Here is a 22371-nt window from a genome sequence, read left to right as displayed (position 1 = left end):
CCTCAACGGAAAATTTATATACAATATTATCAAAGCTCGCCCTTCATGTTTATGTAGATCTTTTTTAACGATCAAGTTAAAACCCAGTAAAATCAAGGGTATAATATGTTAAAGAAAACTCTACAGTGACTGCAGACAGCAGTTATCAGTTGGCCAATGTATATCTGGCGAGCAAATGAATCGTCAGCGTGAGCAACGTAGATAAAGACTTGACACTAGTCTAGATTAGGCTTATGTAGTAAGTATGTTTCGCCGATCTCGGAAACATGTCGAGAACGGTTAATGGCTCTCGACGGTTTTCGCCGAAGTACCTGTAAATTCTATAAGTTACATATTGCGGGAGAAGTTGGTTGTAATCCACCAACTTCGAAACTCGAGTGTCTTTGTATAGCCAAGCCAGGAGCCTCGCCGTGCGGAGCACGCTGCATCAAAGTAGTATGAAATAACTTTCGCGAGTCCGTGAAGTTCTCGTTTCCCATCCGGTCGAAAATTATTTCCAAGAGCTCAAGTTTCTTAAAGTAATGTCCCATCGGCTAACTATGACGTTTGCATTTTCATGTCGAAGGGTAATTCTTCAATTATAAGCATTGATTTGTACACAGTATTTTTTCTCCTTCTCTCTCTCTCTCTCTCTCTCTCTCTCTTTCTCTCTCTCTCTCTCTCTCTCTCTCTCTTTCTCTTCTGCTCTCCTTTCTCACTTTGCCTCTGTATAAAATGCGAGAATATCGCATTGATGAAGAAGCTAAAATTAAAATATAATGAACGCCTTTCATATAAAAAGTATAGAATTTATTTCTAGCAAGTGTAATAGAGAGACACTACGTGACTTGATAAGAGTATTTCTGTTTTACATTGGAAAATAGCAAAAAAAGAAAGAATTATATTAGACCACATGGTCCGCATTCAACCACAAGGATTAAAAATACATATGCAGTCGTATAAAGTATAAATCGAATATGAATATGCCATGCCAGCATTAATTGGCAATTAAATGGAAGGGAAAATTATTCCTGCGATTTTCGGTTTAACGTAACACTCGTCTCGGCCATGATTTTGGCATGGGGAAATCGCATTCCGTAACAACCGATTCCCCTGACGACGTAGCGAGAAAGCGAACGGGGAACTAACACTGGGGGCAGTTCGTAAACTCCTTGGAACTCGTTGGAACTGGTAACATCTTTGCTACTTCTCGAGTGACAACAGCGAAACCGGTTGGAAAGGCATAAAGCGACATTCCCGTCGTGAGACGCGCTGTCCAGCACACGTCTTCGCAATCTTGACGCTTTGATCTTTTACCTACCGCGTCGCCATCGAGCATCGGGGGATGCTGTGTCCCTCTTGTTGAACGAACGGACGCCCGAACGTCCTTTTGCTACTTTTGACTTTTGACGCGCGATGTCTTTGACTTCGTTGACCAAGAGAGGCCACGTCCGGCACGTCTGGGAGGAAGAAAAATGGCGCGCGCGCGCAAAGGAATTGTATTTCTTTGCTGAAATCAAACTTTCCCGACGAGGCGCGGCGCGCGGCGCGCCTCACGTTGTTCCCGAGGCAGCATCATAATTATTCGTCGTTTGTAAACTTTGTCGAGAGCAAATTAAATCGCTGGTGAACGCGCGCGCGCGCGCGCGTTCAATCGACGCGCGATGAACGGGGAATTTCATCCCCCGGGCCTTTGTCGAACGGCGTACGGTCGATTAATATATAATATCGACGTATCGACGTCGAAACGCTTGTTAATCCATCGGTAGCAATAATTTTTGGCCTAATTGCTCGATCATCTTCGATGAACTCGAATTTTGATATTTATGAGCGCGGATAATATTGACAGCGAGAGCCGCGCAAAGTTCCCATTATTCGTTCATGAGGGATAATTCAGATAAACATACACGCGCGCGCCCGTCCGACCAGGCCGATGCATCAATGTTACAAGCGCTTTAGTGTCGCACAGCGATAATTATCGCGCGTTTCTCCGGCGCTCATTTAATATTTCAGGCATGGGATAAACAAAAGTGTATATCGGATTTCCCCGGATGCGCGCGGGGGGCCCCTCTTCCCCTTTGGTGCATATTGACCGGACGCTAAACGAGCGCACGAAATTGAGATCGCGCGCTCTCTCTCTCTCTGTCCGCGTGTATACGTTGATAATTCCAATAAAACATACAATCGGATACCGAACGGTTCCCGGTATACGAATGTACGATGTACGTATCAACGCGCGATGCATTTTACGCGCATTATGCCCCCATTATTAAAACATATTACCGGGCGTCCGTCGCGCTGGCCGGTCGAGTGCCCGACGAGCCTGAAGCGCGAGCGTAACGCCGATAGGGTTGATAGATCACGCATTTCCCTGACGCCCCGTCGATGAGCTGAGCACGGGGCGCGCGCGGCTATTTCATTTTCCATCTCAGTGGATTTGCCGGGGCTAATCGATAATCGCACCACAGACACGCCCGACGCTCGCTGCGATAACAGCCAAGCGAACGGAGAACCAACTTCGCCAACGTCGCGGCTGTTCCGTGACGTTATCAACAGTCGGCAGACTTGGTCGTCCGCGGACACGTAATATTCTCGAATGTCGCGCGAATTCGATGAAAGTGAAATTCTACGGAAAATCTCGTCCGCGCGCACATAAAAAATGCAAGAGACATATGGAGCCATCCAGAGAAAACGACGGTAAGAATTGGGAGTCTTTTATTAGAAATCTCGTGTAGTACATAATATGTGCGTCTTTTCCAGACATTTTTTGTCGTCTGGCGATTCATCGATAGCGCACGCATCGAATCCCGTTTTGGAACTCGTTTCGCTGCTAATTAATTTCTTATTATTTTAAATTTAAAACAGATCCGATCTGCGACGAGCTCGCGAAGACGCAACTTGCGACTTTTTACGCGTCGTTAAACAAAAGATTCTTTCGATATATTGATTTGTCCAGGTTCCATCGACCATCCTATCGACTGCGGAAGTCACCCTAGACTGGTACCGTCGGCTGGTTACGTCCGGTTGCTGGGAATACAGTTGACCGCGCGTTCATGTAATTCCGGATCGAATCCACTCGGTTTCTTTCGTGTCGGTCAATAGAGCGTCGTGTCTGCCACAAATTGCTGCCGGAACTAAACCGTGGCAATTAGCAGCATCTGCGTATGCGCGTTATTGAATCAGCACACGCGCGGCGACAGCGTTCTGATCTTCCCATTCATCCCGGGAGAGCTTGAATCTCCGAAGCTAATTAATATATTATATCGCGCTGCATGGGGCGCGTCGCACTTGCGTAACGGGAATTTATTGTCAAAAAAGGGGTCGGTGACCCGGCATCCCGACGGCACTAACGAAAGAAATTTATTGAGACGAATATGGCGCCGCGCAAACAAAACCGTGAGAATTGCGGGAGTACGTCGTTAATACGGCGCGTCGTAAAACCGCCGGCCACGTTGCACCGAAATCACCACTTTTCGTGCCGGAGAATTAAGGAGCCCGCCTAACGGTCAACATAACGCCCGACATAATTGCCGATCAACGTAACGACTCTGTGCCCGAGTACCTACAATCTTCAATAGCAGTTGATCACCGATTGCCCGTGTAAAAATATATCTATATAATCAAAATTACCTTTTGAACAAAGGTAGAGAGTGGCACCAAGTACACACGTCCCTCGTTGTATTAAACATTTGTACAAAAGATTTGATATAAAAAATTGACGCCAATTTTTATAAGTTGTCAATTAAATCTAATGTTTCAACATTTTACATTTTTACTTTAAAAAACTTAGCGTTGTTAAAAAGTATATCTTAAAATATTCTAAAGTATATGCGATATGTTTAAATTGTGATATAATAACAAATCATTAGATGTACGTTGTTATTAGTGATACGCTTTATTAGATTATTTTTATAATATTTTATTTGTGAAAACAGAATCTAACAGAGTGTATATAAGATATGTATAATTAAATACTAGTAATAATATTTATAATTTATAATTTATTCCATTATGTGACTAAAGTACTTGTCCACTTTTTATTGACTGAAAATATTTTGAAATCCAACAGCGCTAAGTTCTTTTACATATAATAGTTTTTTTAACTATTAAAACTTGATAATTAAAAAAATAAATCATAGAAAATCTATCAGTTGCTGTCAGATTTTTATATTACAAAACTTTTGTAAAGTTTTATTTGACGATATAATAGCTTTTATATTAAAGCACAGTAATTTAAATTTTACAGACTCTAGTTGGCACCAGGATTTTATATCAAATATTTTATATATTTCACATGTGATGAAAGGATTTATTCACTAGTATGTAAAAGTATAAAATATTAATTGAAACATCAGATTTGATTGACAACTACAATAAGTTGATGCCAGTTTTTTAAATAAAATCTTTTGTACAATGTCTAATACAACGAGGGTCGCATGTACTTGGTATCATTTTTTTACCCTTTTTAAAAAGCTTCCACTTATACCCGACTATTCCGTACTACCCGAACTTTCTCTATACTGTATATATACAATGCATGAAATTTTAACTCCTTTCGAAACAAAATATTGAGCCAATCGCTCTACTTTTGAATAAAATATCGAATATAAGAATAAAATTCGAATAAAAGAATATATCTTTCGACATGTTTTCTGCTGCATCATTTACATATGCCATATGTTATATATTATATGTATATGTCAGTACAGCAAGTTCCATTTACTGGACGTCTTTCCTGTTTTTATTAACCGATCGATCGACCTTACTGGGAACCTTTCGATCGTAACGGATAATGTCAACGTTGAAGTTCCGCAGTTTTGTTTGGCGGTACGCTATTGCTATGGTAACTTTGCGAATCGTTTATGCGCGCGCACTTTCTTCACTTTTGCACACGTAGCTTCTTACGACGAGCTATTACCATCAAAAGAGACGATGAGTGACATATTTCCGGTATGTACGTCGCCCCAATGAACGATAAGCCAATTAATTAAGCTGATGCCTAACGGTCGCAAGTATCATCGATTCGTATCAATTGGTCGAGTTTGAGCGGGATCACAGGTAAGGGTCACATTTGAAAGCCATTTAAACGTCGCATTAATTAGCGGAATTACTGCATTAACGGTAATTGGAACGGAGCGATTGCTGCGCTCTCGCGAGACGTAACTATTCACGTTATTTGCGTACCTCAAATACTCCGTTGCGCTATTAACGCTTAATTTAATGCCCCAAATTCTCGCCCAAATTAGTAAAGAACGTTTATAACAAACTCACTCTTTTATGACAGATAATTTAATTCTCCGCACCTTGTTGAACTGTCGACATTTTATTTTACACTTGGCGCTTCATAATTATTTCAACACTTTAACAATCTCATTTTCGCTTATGGACTTCTCTTCCGACAGAAAACTGCATTTCAAGACCGACAAAAGAATCGACGCGCAATTTGCTAAGTTGGAAAAACTGTACAAAATTAACGTAAAAATTTTATTGTTAGATCAAGATTTAGTCCAACCGAAGATGGCACTTCTCTCTACCTAATTGACTTATCTCTTCCTTACGTATAATGTTTTCATCCTTAATAACTTACATTTACTTGTATAACAAATTACGCGTACGCGTGTCTCGTGCAGAAATGATCAGAAAAGTTGCCTATAAAAATATTTCGTCCTGTTTCAAAACTAGGCACGATGGAAAATCGTGCGCAGCGACGGTGCACATAGATTTAAGGTATATACAAATTTGAAAAGTTTTCCTTTAGTTGAAGTTGCAGTATAAAAATCTAGAACGGAGACAGAGAAACGCGAGGTGGAAAAGACGCGAAAAAATAACGAAAACAAGCAGGGAAGCAGCGAGGAAGCAGCGAGATGCCGATTGATTTTTATTACGTACCGCCAAGCCCACCCTGTCGCACCATTATGCTACTCGCAAAAGCACTAGGCATTCATTTTAACTTGAAGATCGTAGATGTTTCCAGAGGGGACCATTTGACGCCGGAATTTTTACAGGTTTTCCAGTTTACATTGCTCTCGTTTTCGCATAGGTTTTAGTAACTCTTAACGTATATAAATACAGTTCAATCTGTACAATCGGGATTTTGTAAACAGGCATTGAGTACAGAAAATCCTCTTTTAAGCTTTCGAAGCTATTTTAATTTCATTTTATTTCAGATTAATCCGCAACATACAATACCGACCATCGATGACAACGGTTTTATTCTGTGTGAAAGGTACGTAAGGGATTCATATTCTAGTCTTATAATCACTCATTGTTAGCGTTAAGCCGGAATTTGTGTTATTACAGTCGTCCTATTATGGCTTATTTAGTCAGCAAATACGCAAGAAATGACTCGCTTTATCCGAAAGATCCGAAAGAAAGGGCAGTAGTCGATCAAATGATGTATTTCGATGCTGGCAGTCTCTATTTCAATCTTACCAAATGTTACGTACGTATTGATGCTCGTTTTGAAATTTTTTAAATTCATGATTTACAAATTATGACGGAAACTGCAATGTCTATATAACGACTATCTTTAATAAAATTGATTTTTCCTTGTCAGTTTCCATTTAGTTGCATTAATTCATCTTTTCCGTGTGATCAAAAAATTCTATTGCGATTAAAAAAAACTATTCTCCGTGTTTTTCTGGGACACTCGGAATTATATTGGCACACTCTTTTTCTTTTTATTATTTGATACGAGATACGACAGATAAAATCGTCATCGTTTAGATTATGCCAATAATCCGAGGTACAGCATATCCAGTTAACGAGGCGGATCTAGCTCGAGTGGAGAAATCGTTCGAGGTGCTCAACGCTTTTCTCGACGGCAGGGAATTCGCGGCCGGTGATAACCTGACTATCGCCGATTTCACTATCAGCACAACTATCTGTACGATACTGGTACGTCCGTGTTTTACGGTGGATGACTTTATGTCGGGGTAATCATACGCAAATACACCGAGGCCGATTTCTCAATTGCAGTGTTTTGACTTCGATATCAGCCGTTACGATAACGTTGCCGCATATTATGATCGTTGCAAGGAAAACCTGGAGAGATTCGGGTTTGAGGAGGTGCACGCTGTAGGTGTTAAAGCGTTTACCGTGAAGTACCACGCGAAACTGCAAGAATCTAGTTAACGTGGATATGGATATTTGTGCACGCCTAAAGCGGAGGATCGATAGTAACTCGTTTACCTGAGATCGAGATTAGACATGGAATCTCATTATTATATACCTTATAGAATTTAAAATTCACTTTTTACCACCGCGTTTCCCAACGTTTCGACAGCTCTGTTATAATAAACCACGTAATATAAGTACTTTCAAAGCGTTGTTGTTATTACATACTTATCTAGTAGATCTTTTGTGAGCTAGACATTATACCTTTGCGATATCAATTCTTTCACTGTACAGAGCAAAAGATTTAAATAAATGTATTGAAATATATTTAAAATTAAGTCTGGTAAAAATCTTTAGAAATTAATTTATGATTAATTTAGTGATAAAAATAACTTATGTCTTTTATCTTCCTCGACACATCAACTCTCGTTAAGTTTTACAGTTTATACGCTTGTAGATGGTGTTCACGATGAAAAGCTAACAAGATCAATATTCATCCAGCAAATGTTGAAAGAATATAATATGGCAACGTCGAGTCGCGAATTACATAAAGTCAACGGCACTACTATATACTTCGCCTTGTCATCATTACACTTCATTTTCTTAATTACAGCGTCACATCTAGTCATGCGAAGTATAAAAGTTTTAAGATACACGAAACTTATTACTCTTTTCAAACGCGTGTTAGGGTAGCGAGATAGATAACGATCATCTAAACGAAAGCCTAAAGCGATCGTTATTGCGCGCTGTTATCAAAAATTTTAACATCTTATCGTGGACAAATTTTAGTATCTTATCGTGACATTTGTCATGTAAACACATTTATTCACACATATCCTCAGAGTCGTTGAAACACAAGAAGAGACGATAGATATTATTGGAGTCCGGCAGTCTGAAAAAAGTACGCTTTATTTTATTTGATTTCCTCGGCGACCCTGGATACCCTTCCTCGCCTCACTGGATATCCCTCCTCTTTACACATAGATTGATGTTACATGCGTGCATTTAATCGTTTATCTCCGCTGACATTGCTATTCTGATATTGAGTACGTACATGTATTGGTTGCCCCTGCTACATTATTGCGAGCAATTACGCAACAACCGGCGGTGTGAGCAACCAGTGTATGACGATGACGAGGCAGAAATCCATTTCACAGCCATAGAATCCAGTCAGTCGTAAGGCGGCAAGAAACTGTTGCCGTATTTGTCGGCTCATGCTATTGGACGTGTCGAGGAGATTTTACATTTTCTTATAATTACTGATAACTCTCCAGATATTTATAAGATCTGTAAAAAAAATAATATATCAAAATCAGATTAATCTATAGATTATTATAAGAGCACGAAAATATTGTTTTGTATAAATATTTAATATATGACATATAATTTTTTCTAATTAAACTGATAATTATTATATAATTTCAAATTTTATATATACAACATTATATTTTTCGTTAAGCGTACGTTAGGCATAAAGTTATGTTTTTTAATTACATATTAATAGTTAATTATAAAAAATAAATTTTTAAAAACAATATTTTTCGACTTGATTTGCAGTGACATACTTAAGAACACACATACAAACATATTTTCTGTTACAAGACCAGTTAAACTCCACTTAACTTTAACTGGTGCTTAATTGGTGGAAAGCGATCTATACAAGGTGATTCTAGTAACAGGACTCTTTTTTTATAAGAAAGGAGGAAAAAAGTGATAGAAGAAAAATAATTAAGCTTTCTAGAAATTCTTATTTCTTCATTTATAACTGTATTTTTTCAAACAATAAATTAATGCATCTGCAAAAAATGTAAACGCTTTTCTTTAGTAAAACAATATTTTTAACGCGTAAATTTTAAATTTTCTCATAATTGTACATACAGAAAACTATTTATGGTAAAGTCATCTAATTTTAATGCCGCAATGTGGAAAAGAACTTTTAACGAATGAATCCGATCTAATCATTTATGTGATAATCCATCGATGTTATTAACTTAATCGCTTTATGCCAGTTAGTTTCGTGGCAAATTAATTTGCTTTGTGGAAAATTTTCAAGTATAATTGCGTTAAAAGTTTAAACGCCGGCCGAACCGCAACTGGCTAATAATTCGATAGAGCTACTTATGCGATAATGCTTCTCGCGTTCTTTCGGATAAGTTGCTGGTCGGTCAACCGCGAGCGATTAAAACCGCCCGTCCGGTTTCGATCAAGACGAGTGACTAACTGACTTTTGGATTTGCAGTATACCGATTCGAAATTTGTACTTATTTCGATCTTAACATCATGCTACACGTTTGCGTGGGAACATGACGTTAACTTTGCGTAGCTCTAGAAAAAAGTATGCCATAGCGTTCACGTAGCGATCGATCGCGTTACATTATTTGTTTGTCGCTTTTGCGACTATACTTTAGTCGGCATCAAAATTGAAACACTTTATTTTATAAGTAACTTATACGGAATTGCATCTGTATAATTAACTTTCAAAGATGATAATTACAAATGTTACAACATTGTACTGTGGTATTAAATATATACTTTAAAATTACATTATTCTGCTAACTATTATTATCTTCAATTTTTTGTATAGAAATTACATAGACTTATTGTAATGCAAAGATTATATAAATTTTAATGTTGCATTTTATATATTTTAAATAAAACAAGTAGTTTATCGTCCTTTAGAAAAACTTCATTAAAGATTGAAAAGAGTTCAAGCTTTGATGTTTAACTGACGATTATTGATTGAAAACAGTTAAACGGAAAAAAGTGTTAGTGCGCAGTATGCAAAAATGCTAAAATTATATAATCGGAAAAATAAAGTTAATTTGCCGTGCACACGCACACGTGCGCGTATACACACATACCTACATATACGCATATGGATCGTTTCATTCTTGGATACTTCATTCTCGTTTAAAAATATACAAAGATATTCTGAAGTTTTATTCAGTTATGGATTATATATTTACCGAACTTCTTTAGCAAATATTCAGATAAAAATGCCCATCTTTTTAAAACACTAAAGTATCTTACCCAAAGTATAGTACCCAATCCTCAAATAAATATTATTTGAGAAAAATGTAAAGTTTGTTCAAGATTAAATAAAAAATTTGAGAGAGGGAAAGAAGTGGGGAGATTTTGTCTGTGTTGTAACTTTGAAAAACCGATATCTTGTATCGCTTATTTTTCAAGAAGAATCATACTTGGTTCTTAAAATTACACGATTTTCCTTTTTACGATCAATTTCGCCTTCGTAGCGTCTGCTTTCAGTAAAATTATTGTGATACAATTATACTTTAATGTCGTTGCATTTTACACATTCTAAATAAAACGAATTATGTTTATGATTTTTTAGAGAAATAAAAAAACTTTATTAAAGATTAAAAAGAGCTAAGTTGATGTTATGACTGACAATTATCGATTGAAAAGAGTTAAATAGAAAAAGTGTTAGTGCGCACTATAACGGCGATCTTCGGATACCTACTTATTTCATTCTCATTCGCACGATTGTACGCGCAATGTATAAAATGCAGGCCATCGGTGTAGGAAGGAGAAACCTTGAGGCTCAAGGTCGCACAAACGCTTGGACCGATCCACAATGCTTTCACTTGCTAGCAAGTGGTTGTCTACTGTCGGCTTCTCCAAAAGACGAGATCCTGTACAAATAGACGACTGTGAAACTTATGTAACTCTTGGAAGAGAGGAAATAAATATGTGTCCGCAGCATTGTGTTCCGCTGTTGTTGTTTCGTAAACTTATTGCAGGCTTTAACTGCAATATGGAAAATTGTCTAGAAAAAGAACGACAATTATTTTTATTTTCCGAATGTTTTAAATAAACATATGGATTAATAAGCAAAAATTAAATGTTAAAAGATTTAAGAAAAATTGCTCATGATTAAAAACCATGTTATTTATAATAAAATAATTATTCACACAAAATAAGATATGTCATCCGTTAGTGTTATTACCGATGTAGTAGGCGTGGACGAGATCAACGTCATTTTCTCCGCTGTTGATACAAATCTTGCTGAATCATTTGCCTAACAGCGGCAATGCTGAAACTTTAGAGTTTCCTCATGATGTGTAAAGAAGAGTGTGATTAGCAAGTTTTTCATCAGCGACGAATCATCGGCACGCTAGAACTAATTAGTGTTTTAATTTAACTAAATCAACGGAGTTAAAATCATACTATTTTGTTTTAAAATAATAAATTTGGACGCACATAATAGTTAAAAATAACAAAATGTTATTTAACTCAAGATATTAGTTTAAATTTTACCCTTTAACATTCAACAGTGCAAATTAAAGCGTAGCCTGATCAAGTTCACGAATATTTCAGCTTGCTTATCAGAACTTTCGCAAATGAAGACTTATCAGCAGTGCATTATTTTGCAAACAAAATATTGCGATTGTAATTATTCGCATTTTGATACCGAAGCATTGAATAATGAATTTATGTAAATTTTGTTGACTGAACTACAGAAATTGTTGCAAAGTAAGATAAGCGGAACGATAATGTTGTAAGCGGGAGCAATTGGGTGGTCAAGCGAGGCCGATTCGCGCGAAGTAAAGTATCATTATACTCGCCATCAAACGATCTCTTAATAATGCATATCGATCGTTCGTTTGTTGCTCGAGGCAATTTTTATCACTTATCGCTATTATGTAAATGGGACATTTGGAACACGATCGAGAAAGTCACGACCGAAGCAGAAGGTAGCAACGCCTCCCGACGCGACGGCTAGTAAATATTGAGAACCCCCGGACGCGCATCGATCTCACTCTTGCGTGCGTACGATGCAGAGGCTGTGCCGTGTTACGCGCGCTTTATAAATAGCCCGAACAAGCAAGTTGGTTAGACAGTCCGCTATAATCTCTCGCTACGCGTCTCCAGAGAATACGATCCGCAGGTTCGACCCGTTGTGACTTCCCATTCCTCCCCGCTTGGCCGCAAATAATTCGCCAAAACTGCTAAAATGATAAGACTGCCTCAACTATTGCGAATATTTGTGATTCATAGTGCGCGAGGTCGACTCTGCGACGAAGGAATTCGGCGAGTGCTTTAATCGTTCCTCGTTACGTTATAATTTATGAACGTGGAAAACTTGCGGAATCATTTTCCACGTCTGCCCGGTGCGGCGCACAGTTGAATGTGTAAAGCCACGGTGCGCCGCGCCTGTTCATTATAACTTGCGGTCTATCATTGACAAGTTTGCTTTTGACTAATTGATAATGCAAATTTATGTGCCTTGAACTAGAATCATCTGAGATAATACCGCCAAATTCTTTCGCCTGATACATTAGTTACTTTTTTCGTTTCCTTCTGTTTTTTTTTTTTCGCGCGCGGATAATCATTTGCTCTTTTAAACACCAAAAGATCTCGCTTTTCATCGAAAATAGTTTTACTATTTTCGCCGCTCGAATAGTCCCGAATGCCCGACGTGCGATCGATCACACTGGCCGCTTCATTAATAGCGCGTCGCGCGTTTTAGCAGATTTCAAGATGCCCATCGATCTTTACCAAGTTCCCGGAAGTGCGCCATGTCGGGCCGTGCGCTTGGCGGCGGCGGCCGTAGGAGTGGATGTAAACCTGAAGCATACTGACCTTATGGCTGGCGAACATTTAAAACCTGAATTTCTTAAGGTAACTTGTAATGAAATTTTCTGCAAAATAAAGTGTTATATTTAGGGATATAAATGCCACATTGAAAAAAAAATTGGTTGTACGGACTAAATTTGTATAGTTGTTGATTCAATGATTGATTCAACAATTATTAAGTTGCACTAAAAAAAGTACAGTTTATTTATGTCAACCATCAAAATTTTTTAATCAAGAATTAGTTAATTTATAACTAATATTTAGTTAAACCAACTAAATGTTTAGTTGAACGTATCGGACTAAATATTTTAGTTGGATGAAACACATTTTGCGTTTTTCAACAAATTTCTTTTTCCAATGTAAAATACTTAAATTAGTCTTAAATCAAAAACACGAGAGCAAACACAGTATTTAGAACTTTTGTTTCTAAAAATGATCTATTTACAATTATGATGTTTTTTTTTTAATTAATATTTTTTAAGAATTTTCGGATAATTTCAATTGCAAATTACTTAAATACTTTTTTCAGAATAGATAACGATGTTTATGTTGCGCAAACATATTTGTTGACTATTTATTTATTACCGGTTTTAATATTCTTATTATTGAAAATGTAAAGGTGTAAAAACATTTTACGTAAATAAAAAAATGTTTTATATAAAGCTTTAAACATTCTGTTTACGTACAACAATTTGTTTTTCTCCTGACACTGATTTTGTCGTACATAAATTTACTTTGCAATAACAATGCCGATAACATATAATGCCGGGAACATATACAGTAATTTATAATTAAAACTAAAAATTCTTCAAACAAAGCGTTTTCCTTAAAAATCGTATCTTTTAATATTAAAAAAGCATGAACAAATCTTGTGTTTTTATTCTTCTTTTATCTTTAATTCTTTTCCAAGTTCTTATAATTAACTTCTATCGAATAAAAGTATATTCTAAATTTCAAATATTATCAAATAATTTAAAATAATTGTTAATTTGTATATTTTTTAACTATAGATGAACCCACAACATACAATACCTACACTAGATGATAACGGCCTATATTTGTGGGAAAGGTAAGTATTTTTTAATCTTTTTATTTTAACATTTAACAAATATTGCAAGTCCGATTTTTACGCGTATAAAATAAATATATTTTTCTCTATAATGATCAACTTTGTTATATTTCTTTTTAAGTTTAATTTATTTGCTATTAATTTATTTGCTATTTATCCTGTACTTGTGCAAAACAGATTTCAAATTTCTGTATATGTCTGTCAAATATATCTGTATGTATCTTTTACAAAATTTTTTGATAAAATTAGTGCCAGTTATTTATTATTATGATATTAATTATTTACGCGCTTGCGTCAATTTGCAGCCGCGCAATTATGAGCTACTTGGCTAATCAATATGGCAAGAACGATTCTCTCTACCCGAAAGACCCAAAGAAACGAGCTGTGGTTGATCAAAGATTATACTTTGATTTGGGAACTCTGTACCAATCGTTCGCCGATTATTACGTAAGTTATCCTTGAATCGTATAAAACTTCATAATGTACTTAGCACGTAGTGATTGATAAAGTTAATGGCCGTACTTGTATGAACGTTAATTACAGTATACATTGGTATTTTCTGGCGTCACTCCGGAGCAAGCAAAATACGACAAGGTCAACAATGCCTTGGCCTTTTTGGATAAATTCCTAGAAGGGGAAGATTATGCAGCAGGAAAAACTCTCACTCTTGCTGATCTTTCTTTGGTTGTTACGATTGCTAATTTTAAGGTAAGAAATTGGTTTCACATTAAACATCACTGTTCCCCCCCCCCCCACACATTAAAACATTTATAAAATTAATAAATCATTAATGTAAAAAAAAGAAGTATTTCTAATTGTAAGACATAAAAAAGCGCTATTTCTCAAATATTAGTATTATTATTATTTGCATTATTGTCAATTTTAAACAAATTTTTTTGCTTTTTAAAACTTTTGTAAAACTTTGCTATATAATGTAGTATATTGATTATAAAATGAATAAAATAAAAAACATATAAAATCGAAAATCTATAATTTTGTCGAAAATATAGTTTTATAAAATATTATAATAAAAATAACATCGAATTAACAATTTAAACGTTAACATTTCTCTTCTTCCAGCTTATGGACCACGACTTGAGTAAATATAGCAACATTCTGAGATGGTTTGCCAAGATCCAAGCCGAAGCTCCTAAATACAATGAAATCGAAGGCGAAGGTACAAAAGCCTTCAAAGCTTTCGTCGACAACATTAGAAAAAAGAAGTGATTTTGTGATGATTTAATAGTTGTATAATACATTGGTGCTATAATATTTTTACATTAATTTGTCTTGCAGTATTTTTATACATCATGAATTTTGATTTTGCACAAATAAATTACGATTAAACAAATTAAGAGAGCGTTAATTTAAAAATATACAATGAATAATATAGTTTTAACATAGGTCTGATGTACCTGAGAAAAAGAAAATTAAAGAGAATAGAATTGAAAATCTGAATTCTGAAAAACATTTAAAATATATGTTATATTTTAAGATTAATATTATTATTAATCATCTTTATAGAAAACTATAAAGAGAAAATATATGATATAGAATTAAAAATGACAATTTTAGAATTATTATCATAACGGATTTTTAAAACTCGCATAATATTAATACAACAGACAATAACTATATGCATAAAAACTCATTTTAATTGTAAATAATATTCAATCGTAGGTAGCACAAAACTTGTATTTTATATGATAACATTTCCAAGTATAATATTAATTAATATTCTATTTCGTCAGTCATTATTTCACTCGTTATAACATTTGATGAAAGTTATTATTAAAATATTACGGGATATATATTCCCCGCAAATTCACGGACGTAAAGTTGGAAATTCTCACCTCTGCTGGTCACTTAACAACGGGAAAACTTTTAGCATAGTTTCCATGAACGCTCTGCCTTTGAAGAATCTTGACCTAGCTTGCAGCATGGCTTTGTGGTTTTCACGAAGCCATTCACAAAAAGTTTTCACGAAGCCAGACCAAAATCTTCCACTTTCCACTTGAAATCTTGTTAACAGGTAAATTTCATCTTATCGACCGTCGCAAAGTTATGTCATATATATGCAAAGCTACGGAAAATTAATTAATAATAATTAATATAATTATTCTAATAAAAATTCTTTTTCACTTACTCTATAATAATTTATGTATATATGTATAATGTGTGTGTTTTTTACATACATTTTACACATGCAAGATGTCCTAGAATTCGCACAATGGAATACACAATGCAATTCTTTGTACCAGAAACAACAATTTTTCCCTGTAGTAAAATTCCATCCGAACAGTAGTAGTTTTTAAATGAAAGCAATTTAAAGCTAACGAAATGAGCGCTGTGAATCAGAAGCGGTGAACGTGCATACTGTTTTATTATTTCTCTGAAGATTTCACAACGACTATGTATGATATTTAAATATCGTTATTTTAAATACTATTAATTTTTCTGTAAATAATATTAATAAGAGAAAATTTCTCAACTAATATCTCTGAAGCGACAATTGAAATGCTACAATAATTCCTGAAATAAAAAGTATCATGTAATTCTTCAAACGCGAGTTGTTTTAGAAATTTATCAAAATGAAACTAATAACTTTTCTATTCTATTTTTATTCTCATATCGCGCCTTTCATAAAAATAATATTTGGTTCAAAGATTCGATGTTAATGAGTCTTTCAAATGAGCTCGTTCGGTTTTATTACGCGCGTAATTTGCTACTAATTGTCGTGCTTTAATAAATAACATTTCCAAAAACGTAGAAGTTTAGACCGCGCGATATACGATATTGACTACTTGAGAAACCCTCGCGTATTAATTGTTGCAGGATAATCGATAGTCGATAATCGATATTTGATGTTCATTTAATTCTAAACTCTTTAAACAGCGTTTAACGATAGCAATAATTACAGTATAATATCCTGTACTTACATTTGTCATATATAGCCGGTAATCGCAGAAATACGATAGATATTAGACAAGACAAAGTATTATAGATTATGTAAAAACTGTAGTTTATAATACTCTAGTGTAATGTGCGAGAAGATAATGACTATTATGTCCATTAAATATCACGTTATGTTTCCAGTTATTTTTGATATTTTTTAAATTATATGTATATAATATAATTATATGTATACATATAATTCTTATCTTTTTTATCTTGCTTAAACTGTATTTTAACTGTTTAAAACACTTATATTCCTTAAGAAAGATAAAAATAACACTATCTATCTATCTATCCGATTATCTATTTGTGTATATCTCTAATGAAACTCTAATAAAGGCCGATGCTATGGCAGTCGCATTTAAATACACGTCGGCATATCGATTTGATGAGCTGTTACAGCCCAAGACTGTTCAGTCTTTATGCAAACCTAGAACTGCATGTACATTTGTTTTCGCGAACCGAATACTTTACTTATTATTTTAAAATTGACAAAGAGATAATACTTGTGAACGCATTATAAATTACGCGAATAACATAAATAATACATCAATAAGTAGCAAATTTTGCTGTTTAAATCCAAGTATGCCCGTGCAACTGTATTACTTGCCTCCGAGTCCACCTTGCCGAGCTGTCATGCTCGTGGCAGAGGCAATTGGGCTCGAAATGGAGTTGATAGTGTTGAACACAATGGCTGGTGAGCACTTGACACCGGAATATGAGCAGGTATGAAAAATGAATGTATTATGAAGTGAAATACTTTTGTTTCTTACTTTAGACAGTGGTTTGCATGTGAAGTAAAATATTGAAAAGCAATATGTTTCTTAATATTAGAAAGAGCACAATTCTATTTTCCAGTTGAATCCGCAAAAGACAATTCCTTTCATGGTCGACGACGATCTCAAGCTGTCGGAAAGGTCTGTAGATGCATCTTTTAATAGCCGTGACATGTAGTTCAATACTTCTGCGATATTTATTAAAAAATGACATATTTTAGTCGAGCTATCATGGCTTATTTGGCCGATCAGTATGGCCAGGATGACACATTATATCCGCGAAATCCAGAGGCACGTGCTTTAGTTAATCAACGATTGTACTTCGATCTTGGCAGTCTTTATGCGAGTGTATACGGTTATTACGTACGTACATATTTCATTGTTTCTAAATATACCGTGTTGCGGCCGAGTGTGACCGATTATTGCACATTTTGTTGTAGCTAACCGTGCTCAGAAAGGAGGCCGATACGTATGATCCAGCGCAATTTGAAAAACTAACAGAATCGTTCCAAATTATGAATATTTTTCTCGACGGTCAAGATTACGTGACTGGAGATAATTTAACGATCGCCGATCTTGCTTTGGTTGCCTCCGTAACCACAGCAGAGGTAATTTCGATGGTGTTATGCAATATGAATAATCAGTTATTTTTAGAATAAGATAAAACAATAAACTGTTACAAGTTTATTTTTTGGTGTAACATTCCTCTTCATAAATATTTTCAAGAGATTATTCTTCTTTCTATGTAGTAATTTGATCTGGATTTGATTGCTTTGTTGCCAATTTTCAATTAATATCTAGATATTATTGCAAATTTAATCGGTTTATTATGTGTTACGTTAGGCTTTTGGATTCGATTTAGGAGAATACCAAAACGTTTCCGACTGGTTAGAGAGAGTACAAACATCTGCACCTGGATATGAGAAAGCTAATGGTGAACCTCTCGAGATGTTCAAACAATTTATTCATGGTTCGCAAGGCAACACAGAAGAAGCAGAAGAAGAAGGGGAAGGAGAAGAAGAAGGAGAAGAAGGAGGAGAAGGAGGAGAAGAAGAAGGAGAAGAAGAAAATGAATAATATATCTAAATACATTAAATTGTTTCAATTTTCAAGCTGGAACATATTAAATAGATGAAACATTTGTGTATGATGCCAGCAATTAAATCTCAATCAAATAAGTATATAATTTTGTGTGTGTGTATATGTAAAAAAAAATTGTCTATTATATAAAGTTTTTATCAAAACTCATATTTAAAATAATTATACGTTGTTTCTTTAGATATCTTTTAGACGGTTTTATGATATATTTTATTAGATTTCTGTATTTTCTGCATATACTCTATAGACATAAAAGTAAGAATATAAGCAAATGAGAAAGTAATACCTGTAAGCACAGCATAAGAAAAATAAATAAATTATTACTCTAATAAAAATAGTGTCATATTAATTTGAAAAACATACGAAATTATTTATTTGATTATCTTTAAATTATGCTACATGTAATTCTCGCAATTTCTTATTATTCTCATCTGTTGAAAACTTAAAATGACGGAGCATGCCGACTGATGGCAATGCGACTTTTAGGCGAATTCTACATTTACATTTAACGTATGTCATTTCACTTGTATCATATGTCGGATAATGATCTACTGAAGATTACAAAATCGTAATCATCAATATGTAAAACCCGTTTCTATTTATAATGTTTTGCTATTTTATTTAATTATAAACATATTTTTCTCAATATATTTTAACATAATATTGACATATATTTATTTAATATAATCCTTAAATTCTTATAATAATCTGACTTTAATATGATTGAATACTTACCGACAGAGAAAAGATATTCCATCGATGCAAAAGGTCTTCCTGAATTTGAAACTAATTATTGGTATACCGTATATACCTGAATTTGTCCGACTTTAATATTAGGAATCTCTTCTTTAGAACTGCTGCATATACTTTATTACTATATATTCTTTTCACTCATTTGTGTTAATAACGTAAAGTACGACATCGCTGTACTTAATATCTGTTACAAGTATAAATAATATTAGATTGTCACAAAAAAAGAAAACAACTGATTAAAATAATTGATTAATTTTTCATTAATTATTGAAAAATTTGCAAAAGTAAAAGACTTTTCTATACAGTTCAACTCGCTTTACCTGCTTTACCTGGAATGATTTTATATGTATAATATATTTAATTAACTTGTTTTCTATTCCATATATTTGCGAATTTATTTTTAATCAATCAATTGACTTTTAATGCAAATATATACATACATATATGGAATAAAAAACAATTAAATATATTATACATTTAAAATAATTCCATAATACACAAGGTATTTGGTAATTACCGTGCCATCTCTCGTGGGCAGATAAAGCGAGTTAAACTGAATGGAAAAGTCTTTTATCTGTTTTGCAAATTTTCCAATAATTAATAAAAAATTAATTAATTAAGATCCGTTAATCAGCGTGCGTCCGCGCATTTCAGAGAAGGAATAACTTAGCATTGCACAATTATTGCAGTTACTACACGCGCGGCGAGACAATGGAAGAGGCATGCGTCTATAGCAACAACAAATAATGCGTAACGCTGGACTGTCTATTATTGAATTGCGCGGGCACATGCTCATTCGCGAATCTTTTTAAATTAATTTCTCATTAATTATTGAAAAACTTGCAAAACGGCAAAAAGACTTTTCTATTTTCTATTTAGTTTAACTGGTACTATCTATCCACGAGAGATGGCATGATAATTACCAGATATCCTGTAATAATACAATAATAATACAATTAGAACGAACTTTAGCAATAACAAGCTGAACCGTGATTCGTGTTAAATGCAAATATGTGCATAAAATCAAATAAGGTAAAATGAGTTGAGAGAATGATGAAATAATTTGAAATCGAAAATTTTCTTTTGCTATATATTGTTTATAATCCACAAACATTTTTTATAATCCATAGTTTTGACACAACTTTTCTCATTATGGATACCCAGATACTCCGGCTATCGAATAAGCGTATATGTGTTTAAATGTTTGAAATTTATATAAATATAAATACGTTAATCCACATAAAATTACCGAAAGAATGAAAATCTGAAAGAGTTCGGTGATCTTATGGACCTTGATGGCTAAAAACTAAAAAAACTTTTTAATTTAAAATATTATATGGGTACCCGGATATTGACGTAAAGGATAATCTAAAAACTTTAGATAAGGAAAGTGCCAGAAGTGCGAGGCGTGTCTTTATCGACATATTTTACAACCGGGCAAAAGAATAAAGTGCGACTCGTGACTATAGCGTTGTTGCCGCAAAAGAAAACTGGCTCCGATAGCGGTGCTTTTTACAGCTTGCAGTAAATGAATTTCTTTGGGGAAAGTTTTTAAAGGATCGTGTCATGCGGCGCGTCGCACTTACTCCCATGAAAGTGTCCAACGACATAACCGCGAATTGCCCGGCGGTTAATATGCACGGTCGACGTGCTCTCATCATTATCATAATTAACCCTTTCCTCACTGTCCTTCCTGGACCGTTGTCGGGTAAAAGATACCACTTGGAGTTGTAAGCGGCATCGGAGATGGCCGTACTTTGCACAATTATATCATTACACGTCCACGTATAAATAAGCAGCTGGATAAGGCCGCCCACGAAATGGAAGGCAAAAATACACTTTCTGATAGCCACATCTGTCGCCTGCGAACAAATGTGCGTCAAAAAATTTTAAATAGTGGTCGATTCCTTTACGGCAGAGTAATTATTAAAAAGAAAAAACTTTATTTTTCCACTTTTATTTATAATAAATATGTAACTATTACAAACACTCCAGAAACTTTTCTTATATACATATTATGATTGATTTTTATGCTTATAAATTATAAACGTTGTAAATAAATAAATATAAGAGTTGTAAAGGATTAAATTCAATTTAAATGCAGAATTAAACCTATCAAATCTAATTGAATTTCTCGCTGTAGTGAAAATACAGTGGAATTAACTGACGAGTGAAATAAGGAGAAGACGGTAAAATTCGAAAGCTCACGAGAAACTGAAATCCACCGAAGCAGATGACCACGCTGGAAAGCAGCAACTGTCCGAGTAATATAATAGAGAACACGCGTCGCATGTTACGCACGTAACATATGAGCGTGATGTGCCGCTGCACACAGTCCTGCAATTTCTTGGACGTCAAAACCGTAGCATCCGTTTCCAACGGACTTTTCTGATCCATCGTATCCTTGATGCAATCCTCGACGACGACTTCCACTTTATGAGCCAAGATTTTTAGCTGCGCGGCCGCGTGGATGTTGAACGTGCTCACAAAATTGTCGAAGCAGAAAGTGCAGATACCCGAATGTATTGTCGAAAGCGACTGCAAAAGTAACCGTAATAATGCGAAACTTTTATATAGAGAATTAAAAAAGTTAATACAAATTTTTAAAAAATTTTACTTTGCTATAATTAAATAATGTATTCTAATAGAACTAAATTTTTTTTATCCTCAATTAGAATTGAGAAAATAAAGAAAATGTAAATATTTTAAATAAATAAAAAAATTATAAGATAAATAATTCAATTAATCCTTTTATTTTGAAGATTACATTTTCTGCACAATAAAAAGAAAGTACTTGAAAAGTTAAATGCCAAAGCTTAAAAAACTTATCCAATGCAATATTTATTTATTTAATAAATATATCTTTTCCAAACTATGACATATATGAACTATTAAAAATGTAAAGCGTTGAGGAAATTTTAATTAACGCTCAATTAATGTTCATCAATTGTCGATATCAACAAAATTATTAGTTAATGACACGTGTGTGAAGCTAGCATCTCAAGTGTTAGCATCTCACAAATAAAC

At 34.6% G+C, this 22371-nt stretch overlaps 3 protein-coding genes and 1 long non-coding RNA gene across 10 annotated transcripts in view; 2 read left to right on the top strand and 2 right to left on the bottom strand.

Annotated features, from left to right (window-relative positions):
• The first annotated feature begins 4876 nt into the window (after positions 1-4876).
• Positions 4877-15117, top strand: LOC112460054 (glutathione S-transferase 1-like). 6 transcript variants are annotated; one of them, XM_025024500.1, is made up of 10 exons: positions 4908-5037; positions 5738-5984; positions 6147-6205; positions 6280-6421; positions 6706-6886; positions 12587-12738; positions 13704-13762; positions 14068-14209; positions 14306-14470; positions 14843-15117. In XM_025024500.1, exons 2-10 carry the CDS (start codon positions 5844-5846, stop codon positions 14987-14989), a joined length of 1188 nt encoding a protein of 395 aa, XP_024880268.1. In that variant the 5' UTR covers positions 4908-5037; positions 5738-5843; the 3' UTR covers positions 14990-15117. The 6 variants fall into 6 exon arrangements, with proteins under 6 accessions (XP_024880265.1, XP_024880263.1, XP_024880264.1 ...); XM_025024497.1 differs by lacking the exons at positions 12587-12738; positions 13704-13762; positions 14068-14209; positions 14306-14470; positions 14843-15117 and adding an exon at positions 6958-7433 and having other exon boundaries at positions 4877-5037; positions 5763-5984; positions 6706-6876; XM_025024495.1 differs by lacking the exons at positions 12587-12738; positions 13704-13762; positions 14068-14209; positions 14306-14470; positions 14843-15117 and adding an exon at positions 6958-7433 and having other exon boundaries at positions 4877-5037; positions 6706-6876.
• LOC112460056 lies at positions 7532-10839 on the bottom strand. 2 transcript variants are annotated; one of them, XR_003041400.1, is made up of 3 exons: positions 10577-10839; positions 8150-8382; positions 7532-7987 (listed from the first exon to the last, which is right to left on the bottom strand). It is a non-coding gene; the product is annotated as an uncharacterized LOC112460056 (long non-coding RNA). The 2 variants fall into 2 exon arrangements; XR_003041401.1 differs by lacking the exon at positions 10577-10839 and adding an exon at positions 8677-8778.
• A 1875-nt stretch (positions 15118-16992) lies between the features above and the next one.
• Positions 16993-18901, top strand: LOC112460053 (glutathione S-transferase 1-1-like). The gene is made up of 5 exons (XM_025024494.1): positions 16993-17443; positions 17576-17634; positions 17715-17856; positions 17934-18101; positions 18337-18901. The coding sequence occupies exons 1-5, from the start codon at positions 17303-17305 to the stop codon at positions 18568-18570; spliced, it is 744 nt and encodes a 247-aa protein (XP_024880262.1). The 5' UTR covers positions 16993-17302; the 3' UTR covers positions 18571-18901.
• Positions 18902-19294: 393 nt separating this feature from the next.
• The window catches only part of LOC112460045 (odorant receptor 13a-like), a 12601-nt gene continuing 9524 nt past the window's right edge, over positions 19295-22371 (bottom strand). The window contains exons 8-10 of the mRNA XM_025024475.1: positions 21553-21882; positions 20931-21206; positions 19295-19528 (exon numbers count right to left, since the gene is read on the bottom strand). Coding sequence (XP_024880243.1) covers positions 19466-19528; positions 20931-21206; positions 21553-21882 — 669 coding nt within the window. The 3' untranslated portion in view covers positions 19295-19465. The remainder of the gene's footprint in view (positions 19529-20930; positions 21207-21552; positions 21883-22371) is intronic.

The sequence above is a fragment of the Temnothorax curvispinosus genome, unplaced genomic scaffold (assembly GCF_003070985.1).
Source record: "Temnothorax curvispinosus isolate PA1 unplaced genomic scaffold, ASM307098v1 QBEX01010307.1, whole genome shotgun sequence".
In the NCBI taxonomy this organism is placed as follows: domain Eukaryota; kingdom Metazoa; phylum Arthropoda; class Insecta; order Hymenoptera; family Formicidae; genus Temnothorax; species Temnothorax curvispinosus.
The sequence above is the reverse complement of the archived record's forward strand: the minus strand, read 5'-3'. Positions and strand labels throughout refer to the sequence as shown.

Coding starts and splice junctions, on each gene's coding strand:
- LOC112460054 (XM_025024500.1), top strand. CDS start 5,844: ATGCCGATTGATTTTTATTACGTACCGCCAAGCCCACCCTGTCGCACC. Junction 12,739..13,703: donor TAAAACCTGAATTTCTTAAG/GTAACTTGTAAT, acceptor TTTTAACTATAG/ATGAACCCACAACATACAAT. Junction 14,210..14,305: donor AATCGTTCGCCGATTATTAC/GTAAGTTATCCT, acceptor CGTTAATTACAG/TATACATTGGTATTTTCTGG.
- LOC112460053 (XM_025024494.1), top strand. CDS start 17,303: ATGCCCGTGCAACTGTATTACTTGCCTCCGAGTCCACCTTGCCGAGCT. Junction 17,444..17,575: donor TGACACCGGAATATGAGCAG/GTATGAAAAATG, acceptor TCTATTTTCCAG/TTGAATCCGCAAAAGACAAT. Junction 17,857..17,933: donor CGAGTGTATACGGTTATTAC/GTACGTACATAT, acceptor ATTTTGTTGTAG/CTAACCGTGCTCAGAAAGGA.